The 24,275-nt window shown below is 52.7% G+C and overlaps 2 protein-coding genes across 2 annotated transcripts; one reads left to right on the top strand and one right to left on the bottom strand.

Moving 5' to 3' along the window:
* Nucleotides 1–1,145: 1,145 nt before the first annotated feature.
* LOC116243757 (metallothionein-1) lies at nucleotides 1,146–2,228 on the bottom strand. The gene is made up of 3 exons (XM_031615149.2): nucleotides 2,073–2,228; nucleotides 1,867–1,932; nucleotides 1,146–1,373 (listed from the first exon to the last, which is right to left on the bottom strand). Exons 1-3 carry the CDS (start codon nucleotides 2,101–2,103, stop codon nucleotides 1,279–1,281), a joined length of 192 nt encoding a protein of 63 aa, XP_031471009.1. The 5' UTR covers nucleotides 2,104–2,228; the 3' UTR covers nucleotides 1,146–1,278.
* Nucleotides 2,229–7,657: 5,429 nt separating this feature from the next.
* BBS2 (Bardet-Biedl syndrome 2) lies at nucleotides 7,658–22,440 on the top strand. Its single transcript, XM_031614902.2, has 17 exons — nucleotides 7,658–7,881; nucleotides 7,956–8,183; nucleotides 9,168–9,293; nucleotides 9,564–9,626; nucleotides 10,625–10,702; nucleotides 12,818–12,922; nucleotides 13,447–13,533; nucleotides 14,736–14,871; nucleotides 15,783–15,922; nucleotides 16,458–16,602; nucleotides 17,403–17,574; nucleotides 18,488–18,617; nucleotides 19,288–19,419; nucleotides 19,947–20,084; nucleotides 20,526–20,638; nucleotides 21,310–21,458; nucleotides 22,001–22,440. The coding sequence occupies exons 1-17, from the start codon at nucleotides 7,765–7,767 to the stop codon at nucleotides 22,105–22,107; spliced, it is 2,166 nt and encodes a 721-aa protein (XP_031470762.2). The 5' UTR covers nucleotides 7,658–7,764; the 3' UTR covers nucleotides 22,108–22,440.
* The last annotated feature ends 1,835 nt before the right edge of the window (nucleotides 22,441–24,275 follow it).

The raw sequence follows: 24,275 nt of genomic DNA, 5'->3' as shown, positions 1-24,275 counted from the left end.
TATTATGGGCACCGCATCCCCTTCTGGGCATCGCACCCCATCAGAGGGCTGCAGCACTCTGATGACTCCCTCCCCTGTGAGGACAGGCTGAGGGAGCTGGGCTTGTTCAGCATGGAGAAAAGAAGGCTGCGGGGTGACCTCATTGCTGCCTTCCAGGACATAAGGGGAGCCTACAAACAGGAGGGGAATCAACTCTTGGAAAGGGTAGACAACTGCAGGACAAGGGGAAATGGTTTGAAGTTGAGGGAGGGAAGATTTAGGCTGGATGTCAGGGGGAAGTTGTTTGCTGTGAGAGTGATGAGGTGCTGGAACAGCTGCCCAGAGAGGCTGTGGATGCCCCGTCCATCCCTGGAGGTGTTCAAGGCCAGGTTGGATGGGGCCCTGGGCAGCCTGGGCTGCTGTGAAATGTGGAGGTTGGTGGCCCTGCATTTGGCGGGGGGTTGGAGCTTCGTGATCCTTGAGGTCCCTTCCAACCTGGGCCATTCTGTGATTCTTTTATAGACACTGCACCCCTGTTGTGGGTTTCCCAACCTATTACAGGCATCCCATCCCATTCTGGGCACAGCATACTGGTGAGTGCATTGCATCTCATCGCAGGCACTGCACCCCAACATGGTCTTTGCACCTTGACACGGGCACTGCAGCTGATGGTGGGCATCCCATCCCTTTGGACCATTGCACCCCAACACCGGCATTGCAGTCCATGCAACTGCAGCCACCCCATCCCCTGCGGGCTGGCGGCTCTGCCAGTCCCACCCCACTGCCAGAAGGAAAACAAACTGGTTCTCTGGTGCCCCACCTGCTGCCCGAACGTTACCGCTGGAAATGGGCACGGCCTTTATTACCACGCTGTTGACAAATGCTCATAATAACGAGCTGCTCGTTAGCCCTGAGGATTTCTGGTGGAGGAGAGAGCCTGGGATTTGCCCTTGGGTATCAATTGAGAAGGAAAAAAAAATCCTAGAGAATTACCTTGTGAAGGGAAAGTGTTAAACCCAGAGAGCTGGGGAGGCTGGGAGGAAGCCAGCCGTGTGATGGGTGCCGTGTGATGGGTGCCGTGTGATGGGTGCTGGCTCGGGCTGTTCCCCAGGCACCCCATGCCCCCCAAACTCAGCGCCCCCCGACCCCAGGGAGCAGAGGCACAGTTATATACACACAGCTTTATTCAGGCAGCTCATGGCACACACGTGCTGAACACTGATACGATCCGAACGCACATATAAAAAAACACATACAATAAGGTTAGTTTTCTTCAGCGTGGCGGAGGGGGGGAAGCCGCTACTTGCAGCAGCTGCACTTGGCAGAGGGGGGTCCTTTGCAGACACAGCCCTGTGCACACTTGGCACATCCTGCAGGGCAGCAGGAGCAGCAGCCTGGGGGGAAAAGAGAGACATTATGGGGGTGAGGGGATGTTCTGGGATGCTGGGTTCCCATCACCCCCCTCCCTGCATTGATGCTGTGATGGCTGGGCATCATCCCCAGCCTCATTTAGCAGTGTCTCCTCCCTCCTTGGGTACCTCTCCCAGGCACCATCACCCATGCAGATCCCCCAGCACCCTCCCACCCACTCTGAGTGTGTCTGGAGGAGACAGAGGGCAAGCAGAGAGCATCCTGGTGCTGGTTCCACCATGCATGGCATCACCGAGTGCTGAGCCTCAGGAATATCTGGATTTGGGGTTATGCTTATCACATATGGAAAGAGTCAACCTCCCATCCTCTGAGGACCAAAAAAAAAAAGAGAATGAGCAAAGTGATATCTGGGAAAGGGATTCCTGAGCCTGATTTGATGTGATGTGAGTGGAGATGTGTAGTGGGAAAAAAACACTGAGTCTTTCTGACCTCCGAGGGGGATGGGGGCTGCCTTACCTTTTTTGCACGATGTGCATTTGCAGTTTTTACATTTGCAGTTGTCCCCGCACGTGCACGTGCCGCCTGAAAGAGAGAGAAAATGAGGATAAAAGGGGAAAAAAGACCGAGCTCCCCCACCCCAGGCGTCCCCATCCCAGACGTCCCCGCTGCAGCAGCAGCAGCCCGCAGCCCCGCAGGGATGCTGCAGCCCCGGCAGGGCTTACCGGTGGCACAAGGGCAGTCCTGGGAGTCCATAATGCGACCGCGGAACGTCAGTGCTGGGGCTGGAGCTTCGCGCTGCCCGTGCCGCCGCTATTTATCCACGGCGGGAGAGAGGAGTGCAAAACCTCCGCCCCCCGCTCGCAGCCTGCGCACGGCTCTGCCCGCTGCCGCCTCGGGCGCTGCTGATTCACCGCTCCCATGCCGGTGGGTGACGGCGCGTTGGGTCACCGCCGCTCCGGGACGGATGGACGGATACACGGATACACGGATACACACATACACGCATACACACATACACACATACACAGATATACACGCATCGGCGTGCTTGCAGAGAACGGGCAGCTCATCACACCGCCGTCCAGTCCCCGCCCTTGAACCTCCTATGCTAAAACCGTGGGGTTTGGGGTAGGACGTGAGCCCGGCACACCGGCACAGCCCCCTCCCCGCTTGGCTGCAGCGCAATGTCCGCCCCACATCCCCACCACCCTCACTGCCAGCGGCCGCACCGACGGACCCGACCGGCCCGGCCGGAGCCCGCAGCCCTCCGGCACCCCGCCGTCGTGCCTCCTCCCTCCCGCTCCGATTAATTTCCGCACACAATTAGCAGGGAGGAGGGTGGCGGGGAGCCGCGGTGCTGCCATCGGTTTGGCCAACTTTGCCGGCAGCTTCGCACGCCCACTCGAAAGAGCCGCGGGGACGCGGGGTGGGCGGTGCCGAAGGGATGATGTCTGTTTTCTTGTTTTCTTTGTGAAACAAAAGCAATTTGGCGTGCAGGGAGGTACTGCCTCGTGGCCAGAAGGCTTTGCCAGCCATGGAGCATCCTCCCACACACCATGGATTCCCTGTGCTGCGTGCAGCCCCTTTTAGCTCCCATCCCCTAAAGCCCCTACTGCTGCTCCAGGCCCCGGTGCTTCCCCTCCAAACACCCCATTCCCTGGAGCACTTCTAATGCACATCCCTGACACCACCACACCCGGCACCAGCACCCGGCATCGCCCACACTTTGAGGGTGACAGGTGTGAGCCACGAGGCTGAGGATGTGCTCGTCCCGCAGCCCTCAGTGGCCATGCTGGGAACCTGCTGTGCTTTGGGGTTTTATCCAGGCTCGGCTCTTGGCTGCAGAGCCCTGCTGCTCCATTGGAGGCAACGCTAATCCAGCTAAACCGCGGGGCCAGGAGTGTTTTACCACCCATCTGTCTGGGCACGTTGGGAGCTGGTTGGGTGACCCAGCAGGGAATGGTGCCAGCAGCTGAGCCAGGCACTGGTGGGAAATGAGCAGAAAGCCCACGGGAGGCAGAGCCCACGGCTTTGGTCTTCATCCCAGCCACCCAGCTGTGCACCAAGGCTGGACAGATGCTCATCCACATGTCCCCACCGCATGTGACGAGCCAGTGAGGTGCCAACCCACAGTGCAAAGCTGGGACCCATGTGCTAAGGCTGCTTGTGTGGGATGCTTGGGCGCAGCCCCAGCCCTGCCCTGAGTGCCTCCTGGGGGAGCAGTGCTGGAATAGCCCCAGGCGATGCTCTCCAGCTATCACAGGAGAGTCATGCTGCTGAGTGTCACGGCAGTCAGGCCTTGTGTCCTGCAGGGTGATCACAACTGCTCAGGAAAACACAGCCATACCCAGGAGCACGTGCATGGCTGGCACTCATCACCTGGGCTGTCAGCACCTGCCTGGTGTGCAGGGATGTCATTGGGAGGCTCAGTGAGCTGGTGGCATCTCCTTGAGGAGTGCGGAGGTGGGAGCCAGCATGTGACTCTGTTTCTTCCTGTCTGCTCCCAGCTTGGCCACGAGCCTTATCCCTGCTTTGCATGAGGGAAGGGAGGGGGAATCCCAGTCCCAGGGAGCAGCAGCGGTGTCACCGTCCCCATGATGTGCACCTGTGTCACGTGGCAGCAGGTGGCCGTGACTGGTGGGAAGGTGACACGGTGGGCAGGTGATCATCCAGGAGCAGGTGATGTTCTGGGATGCGTTGCAGGTGACAACCACTCCAGGTCCTGCTGGAGAACCTTCCCGTGTCCCATGGTGTCACCTGGAACAGTGAGTGACGCTGGGGCTCCTCTAGCCGAGTGTCACAGCTCAGAGCAGTGGGGACCATGGGCTGGGCAATGGAAGTGGGGTGGGCACGGCACGGAGGACCATCCCCTGGGAGCATCCCATGCTTAGAGAAACGAAGGGGCACGAGCCCCCCCTGCCAACACACCTAACCACCAAACGCAGTGCAGAACGGCTGCGCAGACCTGCTTTTTGCAGGGATCACATCGCTGTTCGGAGGCAACAAAGCGCCGTACCGAGCACGGGAAATAAGTGCTGACGCTGTGCTGTGCTGCTGGCAGGGGGTGAATCAGCCCCGAACGTGCTGAGCCTCGGAGGCCGATTGTAGAGACGTGAGGTGGCATCGCGCAGCACGGACGGCCCATCCGTGCCCCGCTGCAGGCAGGGCGCGGTGCGGGCTGTGCCTTCCTTGCTGCGGGGAGCGCAGCCCTCGGGGGGCTCTGCGGGGCTCCCACCGCTGCCCACGGGGCGGCTCCGTGCGGGTTTTCATTAAGGACGAATTGCACGACGTGCAGGAACGTGACGCTTTCCCAACTCCGCAGCGGGCTTTGATGTGGGCTGCTGCCATCCGCGTTGCAACGCGCGGGGCCGTGACTCAAAGAACCCGACGGCTCCTTTCCTCTCGCAGCCTGGCTGTTATCTGCGGGACCTCTCCCTCGGAAAAAAAAAAAAAACAACCACGTAGGGTGGGCAGCGATTTGCTAATGAGTTGTTCATAACGAACAAACGGAGCTGTACCACGCGCTGGTGGGGGCCCTGCACCCCCCGTGTGCCCCGAGGGCCGCCCCCGGCGCTCCGGTGGGTTTCGGGGCGGGCGGTGTCCGCTCGGGCGCGCCCAGAGATGAAAGGGCCGCTCCGTCTGATCCCGAAACTCTCATAAATGCGAATGGAGATTACTTCAAGGTGTAACGAGGGCAGAATTGCGGCCCCTCAGGGCAGCGAGGGGCGAGGACTGGGAAATAAAGGGACCCGTGAGAGCCGAGCTGGGCGCTCGCGCAGTGCTGTGGCGGGACCGTGATGTGCCCCGCTTCGTTCGGCGGCTTTGGGAATCTCGGCATCACCGTAACTCACCGCCGTGACGGTGGCACTGCGACGCCCTGCCCGTGTACAGCACGGATTTTCTTTTTTCCCTTCCTTTAATGTCTTTCGGGTTCCCACAGACTTCAAACTCACCTGCACCAACAGCGAGCCGCCTCCCCGGCTGGAACGTGACCTGAAGTTTCCAAGTATCGTTACCTTGGGCATATTTCATTTCTTTTTCTTTTCTTGGTTTTTTTTTTTTTTTTTTTTTTTCCTTTCCCACTTGCTAATTTTTGGAATTAGAAGCCAAGGCAGAGCGGTGAGCAGCGCCGCGGGGCACTGAGCAGACACTTGTCTGAGCTTGCACAACACCAAGTCCTCAGCACAGGGAATAAAAGGATGCTCTTCTCGATGTCTTCACAGCCAGAAACGGTAAAGCTGTCCTGGTCTGATGTCTGCAGAAACAGCTCACATAGCTGCTGGGTTTGGGGACTTAGTGGCTCTTCCATCCCCAGTCTCCCATCTCTATTCCCAATCCCTCTCTCCATTCCCAGTCCCCATCCTCAATCCCTATTCTCCATCCCCAATCCCAATCCCCCACCCCCAATCCCTCTCTCCGTCCTCAGTCCCCATTCTCAATCTCCACCCTCAGCCCCCCACCCCCCACCCCCAATCTCTATCCCCACCCCCCATCCCCGACCCTTATCTCCCTCATATGACTTCTGACGCTGATTTTTGCCAGCATCTCCCCCAGCCACCCACTGCTCACTATCTGAGCAGGTTTAACACATCACCAGGGCACATCAGGCAGGAGGCTTCGGTCAGATAGGGACACGGTGGATTCTGAGCTATTTTTGAAGCCTTTGCCAGCAGTCAGCTCCTGGGTGGGCAGCGATGCTTGCTGTGCTGCTGCAGCCAGCTCCTTGCACTGCCTTTGCCTACTGAGCCAGCAAACCATGCCAGCTGTGTTTTGGGCAGGCTGAGCTCCTCCAGGAGAGCTGGATTGCTGGAACTGATGGGTGGTGACTGAGAACACAGCAGAGGAGGCTCTTGTCTCCATACGACTCACCAAGATTTTATTTTAAATAAAAGAGCTGTATGTTTTGAAGGCACTGCCCTGCTGTCTGTAACCACGCTTTGTAAGCTAGGAGAAATTAATGCTGAAATGGCCCACGTGGCACCGTGCTGTTCTGTCACCAGGCCCTTCCTGATGCTGGGAAGGATGGATGCAGTGCAGGCCAAGGCACAGCCCAACACACAGCAGGGAGGCAGCGGGGCTGTGGGCAGCCCTTCCCATCCAGCTGTCAGGCACACAGTTGTCCTCGGCTTTCCTCCCTCATGTCTTGGCCGAAGCCCTGGGCCTGCTGCTGCTTCTTGTGTCAGAGCTGTTCCCTACTGGCAGCTCGGTGGGAAGCAGAAGGTACAGATGGTGGTGTGACTGCTCCACTGCCCCTCAAACCCCTAACAACCCCCCCAACTGCCCCCCACATCCCCCAACTACCCCCAAATTCCTAACCGCCACCCCAGCTGCCCCCCAAGCTCCTAATTACCCCCAACAGCCCCCCACATCCCCTGATCCCCTAGCTGCTTCCCAAACCCTTAATTGATCCCCCTGCTGCTCTCCAAACTCCTAATTACCCCCCAGCTCATCCCACATCCTCCTGGCCCCCAAACCCCTAACTGTTCCCCCCTGCCTCACAACTCCTAATTAGCCTAACTACCCCCATAATTGCCCCCCATGTCCCCTAACTGATCCCCAAATACATAACTGACACCCTAGCTGTCCATAAGCCCCTAATTACCCCCCCAACTGCTCCCCTAGCTGCCCCCCAAGCCCCTAATTACTCCCCTAATTACTCCCAACATCCTGCCCCCCACATCCCCTGATGCCCTAGCTGTCCCCTAACTCCCTATTTAACCCCTCAACTGCCTCCCAAGTCCCCTGACCCCCAAACCCCCAACTGCCCCTAAACCCCTATTACCCAACTGCCCCCCTAATTGCCCCTCACATCCTCTAACCGACTTCCAAACCCCTAGCTGACCTCCTAGCTGCTCCCCAAACCCCTGGTTACCCCCAACTGTCCCCCACATCCCCTAACTGATCCACCAGCCACCCCCCAAACCCCTAATTCCCCCCCACGTCCCCTAACTGACCCCCAAACCCCCCAACCGGCCCCTAGCTGCCCCCCAAACTCCTAATTACTCCACTAATCCCCCCCCACGTCCCCTAACTGACCTCTAAGCCCCCCAACCGACCCCCTAGCTGCCCCCAAACCCTAATTACTCCCCTAATTTCCCCCCACATCTCCTAACTGACCCCCCAACTGCTCCCCTGGCTGCCCCCCAAACTCCTAATTACTCCCCTAATTACCCCCCCACGTCCCCTAACTGACCCCTAAGCCCCCCAACCGACCCCCTAGCTGCCCCCCAAACCCTAATTACTCCCCTAATCCCCCCCACGTCTCCTAACTGACCCCCAACCGTCCCCCCAGCTGCCCCCCAAGCCCCTAATTACTCCCCTAATTACCCCCGCGTCCCCCCCCATCCGGTTCCCGGCCCCGCCCCGTGACGCGGTGCCGTTGCGGGGCGGTTCCGCTCCGTTCCCGTAGCCGCCATGCTGGTGCCGGTGTTCACGCTGAAGCTGAGCCACAAGCTGCAGCCCCGCACGGTGGCGCTGGGCCGGTTCGACGGCGCGCACCCGTGTCTGGCGGCCGCCACGCAGGCGGGGAAGGTAACGGCACGGCGCGGCATCCCCGCACGGCACCGCCGCCCCCCCCCGTGTGACGCGCTGTCCGTGTCCCGCAGGTCCTCGTTCACAGCCCTCACAGCCCCGCTCCGAGGACGGGCGGCAGCCGCTCGGCTCCCAGCGGTCTGGACGCTCACGTGTCGCTGCTCAGCATCAATCAGGCCGTGACGTGCCTGGCGGCCGGGCCGCTCCGAGCCTCGCTGCGACGAGACTGCCTGGTGGTGGGCACCGGCACGCATCTGCTGGCGTACGACGTGCACCTGAACTCCGACCTGTTCTACCGAGAGGCGAGTCGTGGTGCCGGGGAGGGCTGGGTTGGAACGTGCCGAGGGCATTGCTCCAAGGGGAGCTGCGAGGGGTCTGAGCACAGCGCTGTGGGAATGGGGTGGGTCAGCGTGGAGAAGAGCAGCTGAGGGGAGGGAGAGCTCATGGCTCTGCAGCCCTGAGGGAGGCTGTGGGGAGGGGATGTCAGCCTCTGCTCCCAGGTGACAGCGGTGGCCTCACGTTGAGGGTCAGGTTGGGTACCAGGACCAGTTCTTCTCCCAAGAGCAGTGCAGCACTGGCACAGCAGGGGGGGGTCCTCATCCCTGGAGCAGTTCCTGGAACACACAGATGTGGCACCTGGGACTGCGGTCAGAGGTCTTTCCAGCCTCAATGACTGCACGATGCAAAGGCTAAAAACGTAGGATATACAGCTGCTGTGTGAGAGAGAGCCAGTCCTCCCCACCTGTAATGCAGCACCCAGCAGGACAGAACCTGGACCTTCTAATGGAGCTCAGCTCAACTGGTGGGACCATTTCAGTCTCACCTATCTGTGTGCACGTCCTGCAGCACTGGTGGAATAGCAGAGAGCAGCAGGAACTGCCAGGGAATCAGAGGCTGCTGGGAGAAACTTGAGGAGGCCTTGAGTTTATGCAACAGTACAACTTCTCAATGGGAGCATTAGTCTGCCATCACATGTGCACATGTCATAACAACTCAGTCCTCCGAGTTGGAGCTTTTGCCCTAACTAAGCTGCTGGCCAGACTTCACGTCATGTTATTGTTCTATCATTATCATTATTAGCCCCTTCCCAGATTGGTGCTCTCCCTTCGTGTCCTTGCGATGCTGCTGCTGTAAGCAGCCCATGATAGGGGAGGGGTGAGCACACAGAGGTGCCGTTGTGCATCCCCAGCACTGCTGGGAAGGAAGCACGGTGATGGCAGAAGCTTTTTCATGTCCACACTCTGATGCCTCACGCTTGGTTTCGTTCCTTTAATGTCCCTCCATAGGTTTCAGATGGAGCCAACGCAATTGTTCTTGGAAAGCTGGGGGATATACCATCTCCTCTTGCTATTATTGGTGGCAACTGTGCCCTGCAAGGCTTTGACTATGAAGGAAATGACCTCTTTTGGACGGTAGGGTACACATAACACTTTGGCTTTGTTAAAAGACTCTTTTGATGGCATGAATTTCCATGTTGTTTTCTTTTTTTAATACGATAAATGATAATTTGGTTGTTGAACAGCTTTCTTATTTCATTTCAGAGCTTAAACTGTGTTTTGACCTGTGTTCATTGCATCAAATGGTGCTCGAATGTCGACTGCGTTCATTGCAGTGGGGATAATAACAGTGGTTCACCCTCTGACCACTTTCCTCAATACTGAAGACAGCCTTTCTCATTTTAGGTTACAGGAGACAACGTTCGGTCCCTAGCACTGTGTGACTTCGACGGTGATGGCAAAACTGAGGTTTGTTTGTAGTCATTTACGTGTGAATTCAGCTGATTTCGTGGTAATGTAGTGAAGGGGAGTGCATCTGCCTCAGGTGATCAGCAGGGGGATTCTGGTGAGGAAGCTGTCCCTTTTTCAGGCTGCAGCCTGGCAGAAGCAGGCACTGTGGCTCAGTCCGCGCTCCTGGAGCTGCGCTGCTCTCTGGCACTACTTGGAATGAGGGAAATGAGGCATCTTTGGGTCTTGGCACTGTTAGTGCCTTGCCTTGGTGAGCGGGTGGCCAGCTGTTGTGGAACGTGCTCTTATGTCTGTGTACCACACCAGGAATACAGGAGAAATGTCATGCCTCTTGTCATTGCTCACGAGGCACCTGCTTCATGATAGAGAATGAGAAGATGGAAGACCTGATAAAGAGCCAATGTCCTCCTTTGCTCACCCATTTTGGGCTCTAACATGGAGTGGGTCCAGAGGCGGGCACTAAGATGATCAGAGGGCTGGAGCAGCTCTCCTACGAGGAAAGGTTGAGGGAACTGGGATTGTTTAGCTTGGAGAAGAGAAGGGTGCAGGGTGACCTCATTGTGGCCTTCCAGTAGTTGAAGGGAGCCTATAAACAGGGGGGGGAATGGCTGTTTGTGAGAGTGGATGGTGATAGGACAAGGGGAATGGTTTTAAACTGAGACAGGGGAGGTTTAGGTTGGATATGAGGAGGAAGTTTTTCAGCCAGAGGGTGGTGAGGCACTGGAACAGGTTGCCCAAGGAGGCTGTGGATGCCCCATCCCTGCAGGCATTCAAGGCCAGGCTGGATGTGGCTCTGGGCAGCCTGGGCTGCTGGTTGGCAACCTGCACATAGCAGGGGGTTGGAACTGGATGATCTTTAAGGTCCTTTTCAATCCAGGCCATTCTATGGTTCTGTGATTTTGCCCTTGCTTTGCAGTAGGGCAGCCACCCTCGTAGGAGGAGCGGTGACACTCTGCTATGTGGTTCAGTGGTCTTGAGTTTCTGTGTTATTTTTGCAGCTTCTTGTTGGCTCTGAAGATTTTGATATCCGAGTGTTTAAAGAAGATGTGATCGTGGCAGAAATGTCAGAAACAGAGGTAAATTACTTGTGGTTAATATTTATTGTAATTGCGGGTGGACCTGAAAACACTGTGTACTGTAAAGCTGCTCTGGTTTAAATGCATTGTGTAGGTAAATAGTTAACTACTGGGCACTGTATCTGTCCTTCCGGAGTTGCAAAAGTCAGAGTTTAACGACGCCTTTGATAACACTTGGATGAGGTTTCTGACTTGTTTGTTTACAAACCTTTAACCAGGCCAAGGGAATAACTGACCTGCCTGGAAATCAGGGCCCTGGCCGAAGGGATGTGTGTTCCTGGAAGGGCCCCGTGGCTGACACACTGCCTTTGTGGTACAGAATGTCCTCTGCTGCAGTTCTCCATTCATTGTCTGTGTGATGAAGTCACTTGTCCTGTGTGTGTCCACATGGGGAATGGCAGGGTGGAAAGAATCTCCCTTGCACACGAGCTGTATAAACAGGGCTGTGCCTTTGTAGCACCTGCATTAAGAGCTTTGTCCTTGAAAAATTGCTCCTTGCTGCCCAAGTTAGGACTAGAAGGCTTAGTTAGCTATTAAACTGCTTACAAAGAGCTCGTAAGGAGCCGTGCAGGCAGTGTTCCAGGAAAGGAAGCTGTTATTGCTGGTAGGATTAGAGCCAGGCTTTGTGAATAGTACGTTCTGCTCTCTGATAACCAATCCAGGGTCGTGTTGTGATTTCTAGTTAAGGGAAGGGAGCAGTCTGTGGCTCTCACGTGCTGTTTGTTTCCAGATCTGCAGTCAAACTGCTTTAAGTTCACACCTGCACAGCCTTAAGACCTACTGCAGCCTTTCTGCTCTAGTTTGAGAGGATGCAGCTCCACCTAAACCTAACGGCAGGGGACAACGGCTGTGTGCACTGTGCTCCTTTTAGAAGACTTGAGTAGTTTGCCTTCTCGGTGTTTAATTCTGATGGAACAGATCAGAGAGGTGGTTGTGATTTGTGAACTGATAAATGGATGCTCTGGGTGGATGGGGAGCTTTGCTATGTGGGTGAGTTCTGCTTTGTGTCCTCCCAAGGTGCTCAGGATTTGGAGGGTGGTGTTCCATGGGAAAGGCTTTGGAGAGGAAGGACAGAGGGTTTGGAATCAGTGTTCTATAGCAAGCAATCCAGGAGCACGCTCAGCTGAGATTAATTTGGCTTAGCTGTGTCTGCACACAGTGTCCTGCAGGACTCAGTTATGGGCACCAGGACTCCAGCGAGGGATGCCATGCGTGCCTTAAAGCTGACCGCAGGGTGCTCACGTACGTGGTGGTGATGAGTGGTTCCTTCCCAGTAGGCTGGGGTGGATTCACTGGAAATCTTCACAGTGGGAAGGTCTGGGTTCTGTGTGAAGGACTGAATTGAAGGACTGAGCTGCTCTGTGCAGGGGAGCAGGCGGCTGCCTGCAGCTGTTCCTCCAGCACTGAGTTCTGCAGTGTTTGTGCACGGAGAAGGGCTGCATTCCAAGCACTGAGAGGCCTTGCTCAGTGAGGAGCTGTAGGGTGATGGGTCTTAAAAGGAGCGAGAATCACTCTGGGCTGTGACTCTCAGGTCTCTCCCTGGAGCTGTTACTGAGGTAATGCCTGGCCTGCTGTTCTGGTTGTCTTCCAGAAGAAGCCCAACTGTGGGAGCTGTTAATTTTTATCGTGCTGATCTCGGGCAAAGCTTTTCTACCAATAATATCTCTAGGGTTTTCCCAGCCCTTGTAATGTTGAGCTCCTTGGCATCCTCGGGTCTGAAGCTCAGGGAGGAGCGCTGTGTGTGGGAAGCAGTTTTAGGGTGTTAGAATCGGAGACCACAGCAATGCTCTGAGCAGTTGTGCTGCTGTTTGTGGTAGCAAATAGCTGGTCAAAGAACACGGTTTGAGGGCACTTCTGCAAGCTCTGTTGAACTGTGTGTTAATGCAGACAGCACAGCGTGTGTGAGGAAACCCTGCAAGGCCTTTGGTGGGGTTAAACTGAGTTTTAAAAACAGCTCCTTTGGTGTTTTGTGCTCCACACAGTGGTCTTAATTACAGCTGAATTCCAGTGGAGTGCAGTTCACGTGGAGGAGACTGTGTGTAGTCTCTTGGGGGTGCAGAAGTCGGTGTGTTCTCACTGCTGTGTTCTCTCTGTCCTTCCCCTTCCCCCTCCAAGACTGTGACAGCACTCAGCCCCATGTATGGCAGTCGCTTTGGCTATGCCCTCTCCAATGGCACAGTGGGAGTGTATGACAGGACGTCCCGCTACTGGAGGATTAAGGTCAGTCCTGCCTTGCAGCATCAGCACGGAGAGCTTGAAGCCTCCAGGGGAGCTGCTAGCTAATCTCTGCTCGTTGATGCTACCCAAACTCCATAGATGGTTTGACATTTTCTACTGAGCGTAGTTTGTAAGTCGTGTAATTATGTAATTGATGTAATTATCGTGTTACAAAACAAACCCGTTTTTATGGATTCAAGCAAAATCAACAGTATGTCAGTTCCTTCAGTTCTTTTGGGATTGTTGGTGATGACTTAACGCTGCTAAGACCACACGTTTAGGGGTGCTCCAGCTTTGTGGGGTCACTGAGCAACCAGAGATGCAGCAGAGGAATGTGAGTTCGTTGTTGGAAAATGCCTCTGGCTGTGTTGTTAAACCAATAGATTGTTTTCCAGGCACTGAATGTGTCTTACACTGTATGTGTTCAAAGCTAATTTTTCCTTTCTGTAGACTCATTCTCCAGGGTCTTGCGTGTGTCAGGTTAGAAGGTGCACCCAAGCATAGTTTGTGCTGTTTTCTGTTCTCAGTCTAAGAACCACGCGATGAGCATCCATGCGTTTGACCTGAACTCTGATGGTGTGTGTGAGCTGATCACCGGCTGGTCCAACGGCAAGGTGAGCGTGTGCTGGAGGAGCAAGGAGCTGTGGGTCTGCAAGCTGTGTTTGAGCCAGGCTGCTAAATGGTCTTAAGTAGAGCAGACAAAATGTTAAAAGGAGGAGCTGTTGTAGTAAACCTCCTCTGTCTGGGGAGTCCTTGCCAGATGCAAGATCAGCCAGAGAAAACCTTCCTCTGCTTACTTCAGAGTGAATTGCTAAGGTGTGGTAAGCTGTTTCTATGGTAGCAAAGATCATGTTCAACATCCTAGAGCTCTCCCGTGTCTCTTTCCAGCTTTGTCTTGAGTGCATGCTAATCATCTGCTGCTGTATGTCCTGAATGTTCTCCTGCTACAGGGGACGAGTGGTTATGGGAGAGGGGAGCGGCGTCGGTCCTGGCTGTGGCAGGATTGGTGTAAATCCATCAGTGTCATTAATCTGATGTGGAGGTGTTCCATGCAGCTCAGTGTAGGCTCTGAAGCCTGCTGCTTGCTGTTCCCCTTTGCCAAAAATGGCTGTTCTGGTTGCCAATTCTCTCTTGGACGCAGCTTGCCAATTTTTTTTTTTTGTAAATCTCCTTTCATAGCACCTCTCATTACTCTCATTAGCCTAGGGGAATTTAATTAACTTCGTATCAAGCTGGCAGCCTGGAGCCCGGGTGTGTTGTAACTTCTGCTGGATTAGGTGTATAACATCGTTAAAGTGAGCACCTCTCCTCGCTGTGCACCTTTTGCTCTTTCAGCTGCAGGCCCTGCCCCATCTGTTGGCCTGAAGCAGCTCCCAGCTCTGGGAAACAGCACTGCTGGGTGCTGTGCTTTGGCACAGATGTACTGCACAGAGCTGAGCCCCCTGCTCCATCCTCTTCCCTTCAAAGATAATTAAAAGTCGTTCATCGGTCCAGGACAGCAGCTTAGCCAAAAAGCTGTGTGTTCTGCATTAAGGCTGTGTCCAGTCTGCATCCATCATCACTGCATCCACATGTGCACAACCTTCCCTGTGTAGGTTTGTGATCCCCTCTTCTTCCTTCCTGCTGTTTGTATCTCTGAAGAGCAGTTTCTTTTGCCTGAGCCCATCGAGAGCTCGCTTGCTGATAATGTATCTTCCATTTGTGGCCCTGTGCTCAGCAGGACTGCAGCTCCATGAGTGGTGAACACCACCACCGTGTGTGTTTTGGAGCTGGCTGTTCTGCTCATGCTGTGTCCCTTACCTCTGTGCTGTTCCAGGTTGATGCACGCAGTGACCGAACCGGGGAGGTCATCTTTAAGGACAACTTTGCTTCCTCGATTGCTGGAGTGGTGGAGGGGGATTACAGGATGGACGGGAGCACGCAGTTAATCTGCTGTTCAGTTGATGGTGAAGGTAGGAGGGCTGTTTGAGACAGCGGTTCTACACGCGGCAGTGTCGGGTGTATCGCATCATCTCAGATGAGCTAACCACTGATTCTGCTCTGTAGGTGTTTTTGTGTGCCAGATTCCCCTGGCTTTATGAGAAGTGAAGGGAATGTTGCGTTAGGCTATCTGCAAACGGGATGTCAGATATTGCCTTCTCTGTGGTAATCAGTGTGTATGTCATTGTGATCCAAGATGCCATCAAAATCCATTTGCCTAAACGACAGAGTCCCATCCTAAGAATGCAAAGAGAAATATACTCAGTAAGGACTGTGGCTCTTCAGGCGACAGCATGAAGGATGAATATATGGGAGGTCTTTTTTCCTGTGTGATTCTTTGGCTGCTTACCAGTGGCTAAAGGGGGGCAGAGAAGGAAGGATATATGTATTTTGGTTTTGTGAATAGTTATTGTATTAGAAATGTTGGGTGTTAACAGCCCTTTGTTTCCTTGAAAATGCTCTTCTGAGACTGCAGAGCTGCTGGTTTTATCCCACCAGACTTTCAAGAAGTGACACCTGGTTGCTGCGAATGGAAGCAGATATGACCATAGGTGTTTAAATTAGCTCAGTTTGAGTTTATGGGGCTCTGTGATGGCTCCAGGACAGACACTGGTGTGATTATCCAGCTGCTTGGCTGCAGTGGCCTGAGACAAACAGATCTACACAACCCATTTGGAACAAAAGCCTGTCCTGTGAAATGGCACAGTGTTTTGCTGTCTGTCTCAATCTCAGGCTGCTGGGAAGTGCTTCGCTTGGGATTCAGCACATAAGCCCCATCCAAAGCCTGCCCAAGGGGCTGTATGCAGCTGTGAGGGTCTCTTGTCCTTGCTGGGCAGCGTGTTGTGTGTGTAAGTGTCAGATCTGTGTGTGTGTTCCTGTGCAGTGCGGGGCTACCTGCCGGGAGGTGAGGAGATGAAGGGAAACCTGATGGATACGTGTGCTGAGCAGGACGTGATCCGAGAACTTAGTCAAAAGAAGCAAAACCTGCTGCTGGAATTAAGAAATTATGAGGAAAATGCAAAGGTACCACTTATGCAGTCTGTGAGGCCAAGCCCTGGCTTCCCATTGCTATAAAGGTGGGTGGAGGTCGTGGGGCAGTCTGGACAAGTCAGAACTGTAACCTGTAATCAGCAGTGAGATTGTTTGCTTGGGATTCCTGCTTGTGCCTTGTGCAAGTGCACGGCGTGCTTCTCTTTAATAAGTCACATTCTCCTCGCCTCGTCTGCCTGCTGGAGAACAGAATGGGCTTTGGTTCAGCACTAAATTATGTCTGAAAATGGTCATTTTCAGAGCCTGAGCCAACCTGGGAGTCAGGGGGGCTGTGTAAGAGCACTGGCAGGTGTAGGTGTGCTGGTGGCTCCACGGGGAAGGTGCAGAATTAGAGGGCTTTGCAAAGCAGTCTGAGGAACAAGCAGGCTCGTGTTGAAAGAGTGAAAGAGCACAGCAGCAAAAACACAGAGTTGTGCTTACAGTTGAAAACATACATCTTTTAGCTTGCTAGAATAAAAATGGTGAAAATGGAGGTAGTGATACTGAAGGGTTCTGTGCTTTGGAACAGGCTGAGCTGAGCCCACAGCTGAAGGAAGCTGATGGGCAGAGAGGTGTGATTCCAGCCAACACCCAGCTGCAGACCTCCCTGTCCGTTAACCTGGGCTCTGACAGCCAGTCTGCTCACGTGGAGCTGTGCATCTCCACCACCAATGGTGAGCCGCAGTCTGCAACCACCACCACCACTTACCTCCATGTAAATTCATGCAAACGTTCAGTTATATTTAGCTGATGATTTGCCTGTCTTCCCTTCACTGTCTGTAATTTCCCCTTTGTGGCTGCTTTCCTTCCACGGTTTTGAGGCAAGCTGTGCTCCTTTGATGGGTTTTGAGAGAGGGGAGTTGGGTGGGATTTGTTGCTCATTGTGTTTTGTTTTCCAAGGCAGTTAACACTTGGATGAAATGAGTGTTGGGGATCCCTGCAGCACTCTTTGTGTTGACTGTAAACACTAATGAAGAGCACTGTTGTTTCCCAGTGAAAGCAAAGTGCCCACCTCTAAGTGCAGCGGTCTGTAGAGAGGGAGAAACATCCATTTTTGTTATGAAAAGCAACCAAGCAATTAAACCCAGCCCACCAAGGCAACAGCAGGACACCTGTCCCAGAAATTCCTGGCCAATCTTGCTTGCCTGTGGGTGGGTTATGCAGTATGCAGGTAAAGGGGATATGGGGTGTGGGGACTGCAGCAGCCTGGAGCTCCAGCTGTGTTCAGTGTCTGCAAGCTGTGTTGGTACATTGTGTGAATGCAGCTGGGCCTCAGCTTGGGGCAGGAACCAAGTCGGGTCAGCAGTCACCCAGCAGCAGGCATGCTGAGGGTGCAGGCTGGGTGCAGTGCTGCTCATCTGGAGCATGTTAACAGTTCAGGAGAGCTGCTCGTGCTTAACTCTGAAGAACATGGTGGCTTGTTGCAGGAGGACAGCTGTTAATTGAGAAACTGTTTTTTCTCCTTGTTGCTAAGACACCATCATCCGTGCTGTGCTGATCTTTGCTGAGGGCATCTTTGAAGGAGAGAGCCACGTCATACACCCCGGCCTCCAGAACCTCTCGGGCTGCGTTCGGGTTCCCCTCACTCCACCCAAAGATGTCCCTGTGGATTTGCACATCAAAGCCTTTGTGGGTTACAGGAACAGGTGAGGTTTGTGCTGTGAACTCTCCTGGTCTCCACAGCTAACAGTGTGTGACAGCAGACACTGGAGATGTGGCTCCATTCTTGTCCCACCAGGACGGTACCGTTACTTCCCTGATGCCTCAATTCTCTCATTGCTGGAATATTCTCTTGTATAACATACTGTTATTCTGTGCCACTGGGCTCCTCAGGCCACAGCGTCCTGCTGTGCTCCAGCTCTGCCTTTAAGGGAGCAGTGAGTGGTTCTTGTCCAGGGCATGCCTTGCTGTGGCTCTGCCTCTTAGGGGCCTGGATGCTGGCAGCTCTGGCCATAGTACATGAGCAAACCTGGAGGCACTGTGCCATCTTTCAGACCACAGAGTGACCCTGAGCCTGTCTGACTTTGGGCCTGGTAGTATATGCCTGTTTTCAAGACAATGTTTTTCCAGTTTCTTCTTCATATACATCTATCTTTCTCCCTGCTCACATCTATTGTGTCTGGCAGTGTCCCAGGAAGCAGCACCTGAGCAGGGAGCTGTGTTCTGAGTGTGAGCCAACCACTGCAGAAAGAATGTATGGAACTGAATTCCCTTTTTGCTTCCTCTATTCTTTGTTACTGCTTTTAGAAGGACTTTGCCAAAACTGTTAATAAACGATCCAGTTATGTAGTAAAATCTTAAATGTAAGCATATATTTTGTTGGAAGGATTATGGAAAATGTAGGCAATGGGGAGGAATCATTCAGCCTCATACAGAGATGCGTTAAGCCTGGAATTTCCAATTCCCAAAGCTTGCAGCTGTTTACCAGTGTTAAGCAGTTGATTCTGTCACTGGGAGCTGCTGATGTTAATACTCAGCCACAACAGACCCAGCAGCCCTTGTAGGAGGTGAGTTACTGTGATGTTAGTAACCATCCTTCTTCCTCTTGCATTCTTCCAGCACACAGTTCTATGTATTTGAGCTGACCAGACAGCTGCCCCGCTTTTCAATGTATGCCCTGAGCAGCCCGGGCTCAGCCACGGAGCCGCTGAGCTTTGTGAGCTGTGCAACAAATGAGAGGCCACAAAGGGTGAGTGTTTGCTCTGCTGCCTGCTTCCTGGTCCTGCTGATACATAGCACACGGAGGGATTGCAGTTTTAGCTTGAGATTTCCAAGAGGAAATATTATTCTGTGCTTGTGGCCTTTGGAGTTCTGCAGAGAACAGGACAGAGGCAACGCAGTGCCCAGAGGATGGCTCAGGTACCTGGCAGGTGGGCAGTGGAGCTGCAGTGTTGGTTCTGGAAGATCTGAATCGTGAGATAGCAGTGATGAGAGCCTCTCTCTTCCACGTAACTGTGGGGCTCTGTCATGCCTGCGTGACTTTTCCCTTATTAAGTGATCAAGGCAAAAAAAAAAAAAAAGCAAGATTGAGGAAAACTTTCCTTTAAATTCTTAAAGTGGAATGCAGCTTTGCTTCCTAGCTTTCTCCTGTCTCTGGACCTGTTCTTACTTTTTGGCCTTTGGCTGTGGTCTCCTATTGTCAGATCTGATTTTCTTGCAAATATTCTTTGGAAGCAGGGGGCCAGCTGCTCCCATCTCAAAGTTCCTGGCATTCATTTAAGAGATGAATTGTGTGAATGGAGCTCCCAGGACAACCTGAACGGAGCCCTGGTGTCATGTGTGCATGTAGGGCCATTGCATGGCTCTCCAGACTTCACACACAGCTGATGGCTGATGCTCTTTGTTTTATTTTTTGCAAGATTATTATGTGGCTGAATCAGAGCTTCTTGCTACCAGAGGATGCGGAGTTTCAGAGTGCTCCCTTTCAGGTTTGCTTTACTTCCCTTCGTAATGCAGGCCAGCTCCTCATCAAAATCAAGCCTGGTGGAGAGGTGAGTAACTTCAGAGGCCAGGGGAGTGCCCATGTAGTTATACATCACCGAATCTTGAGGGTGGTTCCAACGTGGGGCTGTGAAAATGAGGGAGGACTGAACAGGCAGAGGAATACTTGAGTTACAGGGGTGTCTTTTGGCTGTTGGAGTCTGTGTTGCTGCTAGTGGGTAAAATTCCAGTGCCAGTCCACAAAGCAAATTGTTCATCCTACAAATGAGCAGGAAGGCATTTGTTCCACATGGAGTGGTTTCACGGGGCTGCAGTTTGAGACACTGCCCATAACTTCTGTGCTGTCCTTGTATTCACAAATTCCCCTCTACCCCACACCTGAGTAAAAGCCCCTTTGAAATCAGTGTCTCCTCGTCTCCAGTAAGCCTTGGAGCTTGTCCTTGCAGCAGTCTTGTCTCTTAGAACAAACTGCTTTGAGCCTAAGCAGCTGTTCTCCAGGCAGCCCTGCTGAGTCGTCTTGGGAGATATTTTGGCATGGAAGAGCATCATGTAAGTGCTTCCTTGTCCTTTCTGACAGATCTCTATCAGCACGGATGATATTGATTTAGCTGGTGACATCATCCAGTCCATGGCCTCCTTTCTGGCAATTGAAGATCTGCAGGTGGAAGCAGATTTCCCTGCATACTTTGAGGAGCTGCGGAAAGTGCTGGTAAAGGTGAGAAGGAACTGGGGGCATCGGTATGAGAGGGAAAAACTAAGCATCTCCAAACTGCTTTTTCTTCATGTAAATCAGCCAGCAGTGACTTGCTAAATATCCTGTGCAAAGGACGAGGGGTATCCTCGACGTTCTGTGTGTTAAATGGAACAGGGTTTTGGTCCCCAGCAGCTAATTGTTTAGAATAATGTAAATACTTTGTGTGGGAGACTGAACTGTGGATCTGGTCCAGGGTGTAAGGTGTGCATCTCATCCTGAGCATCGTTTTGTAGGGTAAAAGGTGCTGCTCCAGCAGCTGGGGGGGGTGAGGGAAAGGAGGATGGTCCTGGGTTGACTAAGCTGGAATGTTATTTCCTATGACAGTGGGGTGGGGTGTAGCTTAAACAATTCCCTTTGTGCCCAGAGTGCCTGAAGGCCTTTTCTCATGTTTGCCTTGGCCAGGTGGATGAGCACCACTCGGTGAATCAGCGGCTCACTGCTGACATGGCCGACCACTCCAACCTCATCCGTGTCATGCTGGTTCAGGCAGAAGATGCTCGGCTCCTGGGAGACATGTGAGCAGTTGCCACGTTGTGTGTTTTGGGTGCAGAACAGCCAGTCTCTGCTTCTCAGGCAGGAAAAAAAGCACAAAAGCATTTGTGTAGTGGGAGGGATGCCCGGTTACAATTCTTTGAGCAGAGTGGTACTTTGGTTCCACCATCAGCTGTCATCGAGCCTTGCCCTGTTTTTTAATGGGAAGCCAGCCTGGGGGAGGCAAGAGTGCAGGTTTTGGCCTTGAACTGGCCTTGGGAAGGTAAGACCTTAGAAAGGACACAATAAGGGGAGGAGGAACCGAAAGCTGTCTCTGTTGTGTGTACCTGTGAGAATGCCAAGACTGAAACGTTCAGTTCCAGGTCTTCGCTGTGCCATCCTGTGCTCTGCTCATTTCCTGCCCTGGCTGACAAGCAGTAAAGAGGTCTGCATCCTGCCAGGCTGTTTTACTTCCACTGGGGAATGCAGCATCTGCATAGAGAGTCTACAAAATAGACCTTTTTTTTTTCTTTTTTCCTGTTCAGTAATGAGGTTAACCAACATGTCTGGACGGGTGTGTAGTGCTGTAGCTACAGACATGCAGGTAACTGAGGCAGCCCTCACAACTGAGCATTGCTGCACCTTCCTATGGACAGGCCAGGAGTTACTGTCATATCCCCAGAGATTCAGCTCACTGTGCTGATTGTCCCCCCAGGAAAAACATGAAGACACGGTACGTCGAGCTGTATGATCTGAACAGGGATTTGATAAATCAGTACAAAATTCGTTGCAACAATCACACGGAGCTGTTGAGCAATCTGAAAGCAGTGAATCAAGCAATCCAGAGGGCCGGGCGGTTACGTGGTGAGTGTGTGTGTGGGGTCCCAGTGAGGCTGATAAGATACCTCAGACACCACCTGGGTTGCTTAAGTGGTAGAAGTGGCCCTTGATTGCCCAGGCAGCCAATTGCTTATGGTGGGGAACGCGATCGGTGTTTTGGGAAGAAAGTTCAAAGCAGTTTTCAGTGTTGTGGGTGGTATAGAACTGAATGGCTTTGTTTCAGTTCTTCATTTATAGCTAGTTCAGTTAAAAAAAATAATAAAAAAAGAAGAGCTATCAACATAAGCCAAGCTGTCTGTATTATTACTGGTTCTATCGGCCTTTGGAAGGCTGCATTTTGTTGCACATTCATAGCTTTCCCCTTTCAACAAGTCCTTCAAGTTGCCTTGTAATAGAGCTATGGAAACTGCTTTCAAGAAAGGGCTCTACTTTAAGAAGAAGGCAAGCTGGCACTTCATTGTTTGCTTAAAAACGTTCCGAGAGCCTCCTGCGTTTTGAGCCCCATACCTATGTTCAGCATTTTTTTTCTCCTTCTAACTGATTTTTTTCTATTTTTCACTTCACAGTTGGCAAACCTAAGGCACAGGTGATCGCTGCCTGCCGGGATGCAATAAGAAGCAACAACTTCAACACGCTGTTCAGGATAATGCGCTCAGGGGTCGCGTCTTCTTAAAACAACCAGAGAGGGGAACAGCAGTTGTGTAGTGGTGATGTTTCCAGGCTGTAGGACCAAAGCCAACAAGCATCTCGTTCATTCCCTGCCCTGCTGTAGAATGAGGTAATAGCAAAGGTTGGATGTTAGTTAAGGCGTCAGAAATGTTATTTCTGCAGGCCAGAGGACGGGAGGCTTCTTGAACGGTGCATCGGATACAAGTGCAAGTGAGGTATTTATGTAAGGCAGAGGTGTATCTGTGAAGCATTTATTTTTCATACAGTAACTTATTTGTGTATTTTAATATATTTTGTAGTTGGGCATCAGTTTTCCCAATAAAACATAGACCAGTTTGGCTGCTTTTGTTCTGATTTAGTTGGGGTGATGTGTACAGCTATTTGCTGAAAGATGGAACACTTCATTAGCTTTGCTGCATAATCAGTCTGATCTGTGAACATGCCGTGCTGAGGGCATGCCTGTCACTGGGTTTGCACTGGAGCCAAGGAACCTGGAGCTGACTGAAATCTCAAACACAGGACCACGAATCTGCTAACTTCAGAATCAAGTTTTTGGAACTTGCCTCCAACTTCTGCAGTCAGCTTGTGCTCCCCAGTTGAGTTACTCTGCATCAGAGAACCCATGGTTTCATCGCAGGGATGTGCTGCTTCCTGGTAAATTGCAGTCTGCTGCACCAGAAGCACCGAAGGGATAACTTGTCTGGCTTTGCAGCCAGTTGGTTGAAAGCTGCTGGGTTCCAGCACAGGAAGGTAGGAAGTGGTTGGTTTCATACCTGCTGCTCCCCACGCCCACACTGCAGGGAGCTCTGCTTTCAGCTGCTTGTCCATTGTACTGCTGGAGAAAACTGCAGATGCTGGGTGGGCAAGGGTGTATTTCAGGAATGAAGAAAACAAAGTACACGGCCAGCTTGGTGTGTAATAGAGAGATAGCAGTACGTAATGGGATCAGGAGAAGGTCTTGATAAATTTCTGTTCCCCGGGCTCAAAACTGTTTATTAGTTGTGGGATTTTTTAAATTGGATTTATGTATTACAATAAATCTGTAGGTTAGATGTGAAGATAGTGCAGAACCTTTGCCAAAACAAACTTCTCCTAGAAGCTAAAAATACCCTGACCAGGACAAGGCTGAGTGCCAGAGCTCCCAGCTCCTGCCCCTTCATCCTGCCTGCGCTGTGGTGTGAGGAGGAGGAGGCAGCCCATCACCCATCACCTCTGTCAGTGGGGGTCTTGGGCAGCTTCTCAGGGCTGTCAGCAGCACTCACCTCCTGGAAGTGCTCTGTCTCTTACATGCTAACTCTGAATTAAAACCAGCAGCCCGCTGGTTGCCACAGAGCAGCCACTGGCCACAAGTTGAATGGGAAAATTAATTCTTGCACTGTGTTCTAATCTCCAAAACGGTCCCTTGCCGGGCCTTCAGCCTTTCAAGATGAAGAACTGAGCTGCCAAATGCATGGATCTCTGTCGCTTCAGATCAGCAGCGGGAGCTCATCTGAATCCCTTAGGAACCTGGTTGTTAGTCAAATCCAGCTTCTTGGTGAGAAGGCTGGTGAGCCACCCATGCTGTTCTAAGCGAGCAAACTGCAAGACTGGATTATGGAACAGTCTCCTGGCACAAGTCTCAGGCTTTCTGCCACCTGCTCTACTTGTTCCCACTGTTTCCAGCTCTTCTTTTGCTCTTTATGTTCAAAACCTTAATGCTTGCTTGGTAGCATTTCTGTAGTCCATTCAGTGATCAGAGTGCCTGTGATCAGAAAGCAGCTTTCCCATCAGCCTAATTTCCAGGGCTGCTCACCAGGCACTTCCAGTCCCAGCTCTGTTTTGTTCTTGGCAGCCTGTCTGCAGTGCTTGTCAGCCTCTGGGTCACAGTCCAGACCTCTGCTGCGGCTGATTTCCTCCAACAACAAGCCTGTCATTTATTTTCCGGTAAAAACAGCTTTTATCTTTGCCAAATGTGAAATCTGCATCCAGGAAGCTGAAGTGATGCACGAAAGCTTGCAGTTGCACGTTGACATGGAGCAGCTCTCAGCTGGCACACAGCAGCACGTTGACATAAGCACGGTGCCCAGCTGAACCTGCACCAAGAAATCATTGGGCAACAGTCTGTGCTGGGAAGGGTCAGTCCTCCAGGGCTACTGCGTAGTATCCAGCTCTCAGGGAGGGGAGGGGAGTTGT

Source organism: Phasianus colchicus, chromosome 13, assembly GCF_987193195.1.
Source record: "Phasianus colchicus chromosome 13, bPhaCol1.hap1.1, whole genome shotgun sequence".
In the NCBI taxonomy this organism is placed as follows: Eukaryota; Metazoa; Chordata; class Aves; order Galliformes; family Phasianidae; genus Phasianus; species Phasianus colchicus.
The sequence above is the reverse complement of the archived record's forward strand: the minus strand, read 5'-3'. Positions and strand labels throughout refer to the sequence as shown.

Bases quoted from the DNA above. Each gene is read 5' to 3' on its own strand.
- LOC116243757 (XM_031615149.2), bottom strand. From the start codon at position 2,103: ATGGACTCCCAGGACTGCCCTTGTGCCACCG. The intron at 1,933-2,072 runs GTAAGCCCTGCC...TCTCTCTTTCAG, and splicing joins GGACTGCCCTTGTGCCACCG to GCGGCACGTGCACGTGCGGG. The intron at 1,374-1,866 runs GTAAGGCAGCCC...TTTTCCCCCCAG, and splicing joins ATGCACATCGTGCAAAAAAG to GCTGCTGCTCCTGCTGCCCT.
- BBS2 (XM_031614902.2), top strand. From the start codon at position 7,765: ATGCTGGTGCCGGTGTTCACGCTGAAGCTGAGCCACAAGCTGCAGCCC. The intron at 9,294-9,563 runs GTAGGGTACACA...TTCTCATTTTAG, and splicing joins GAAATGACCTCTTTTGGACG to GTTACAGGAGACAACGTTCG. The intron at 20,639-21,309 runs GTGAGCAGTTGC...TTGTCCCCCCAG, and splicing joins GCTCGGCTCCTGGGAGACAT to GAAAAACATGAAGACACGGT.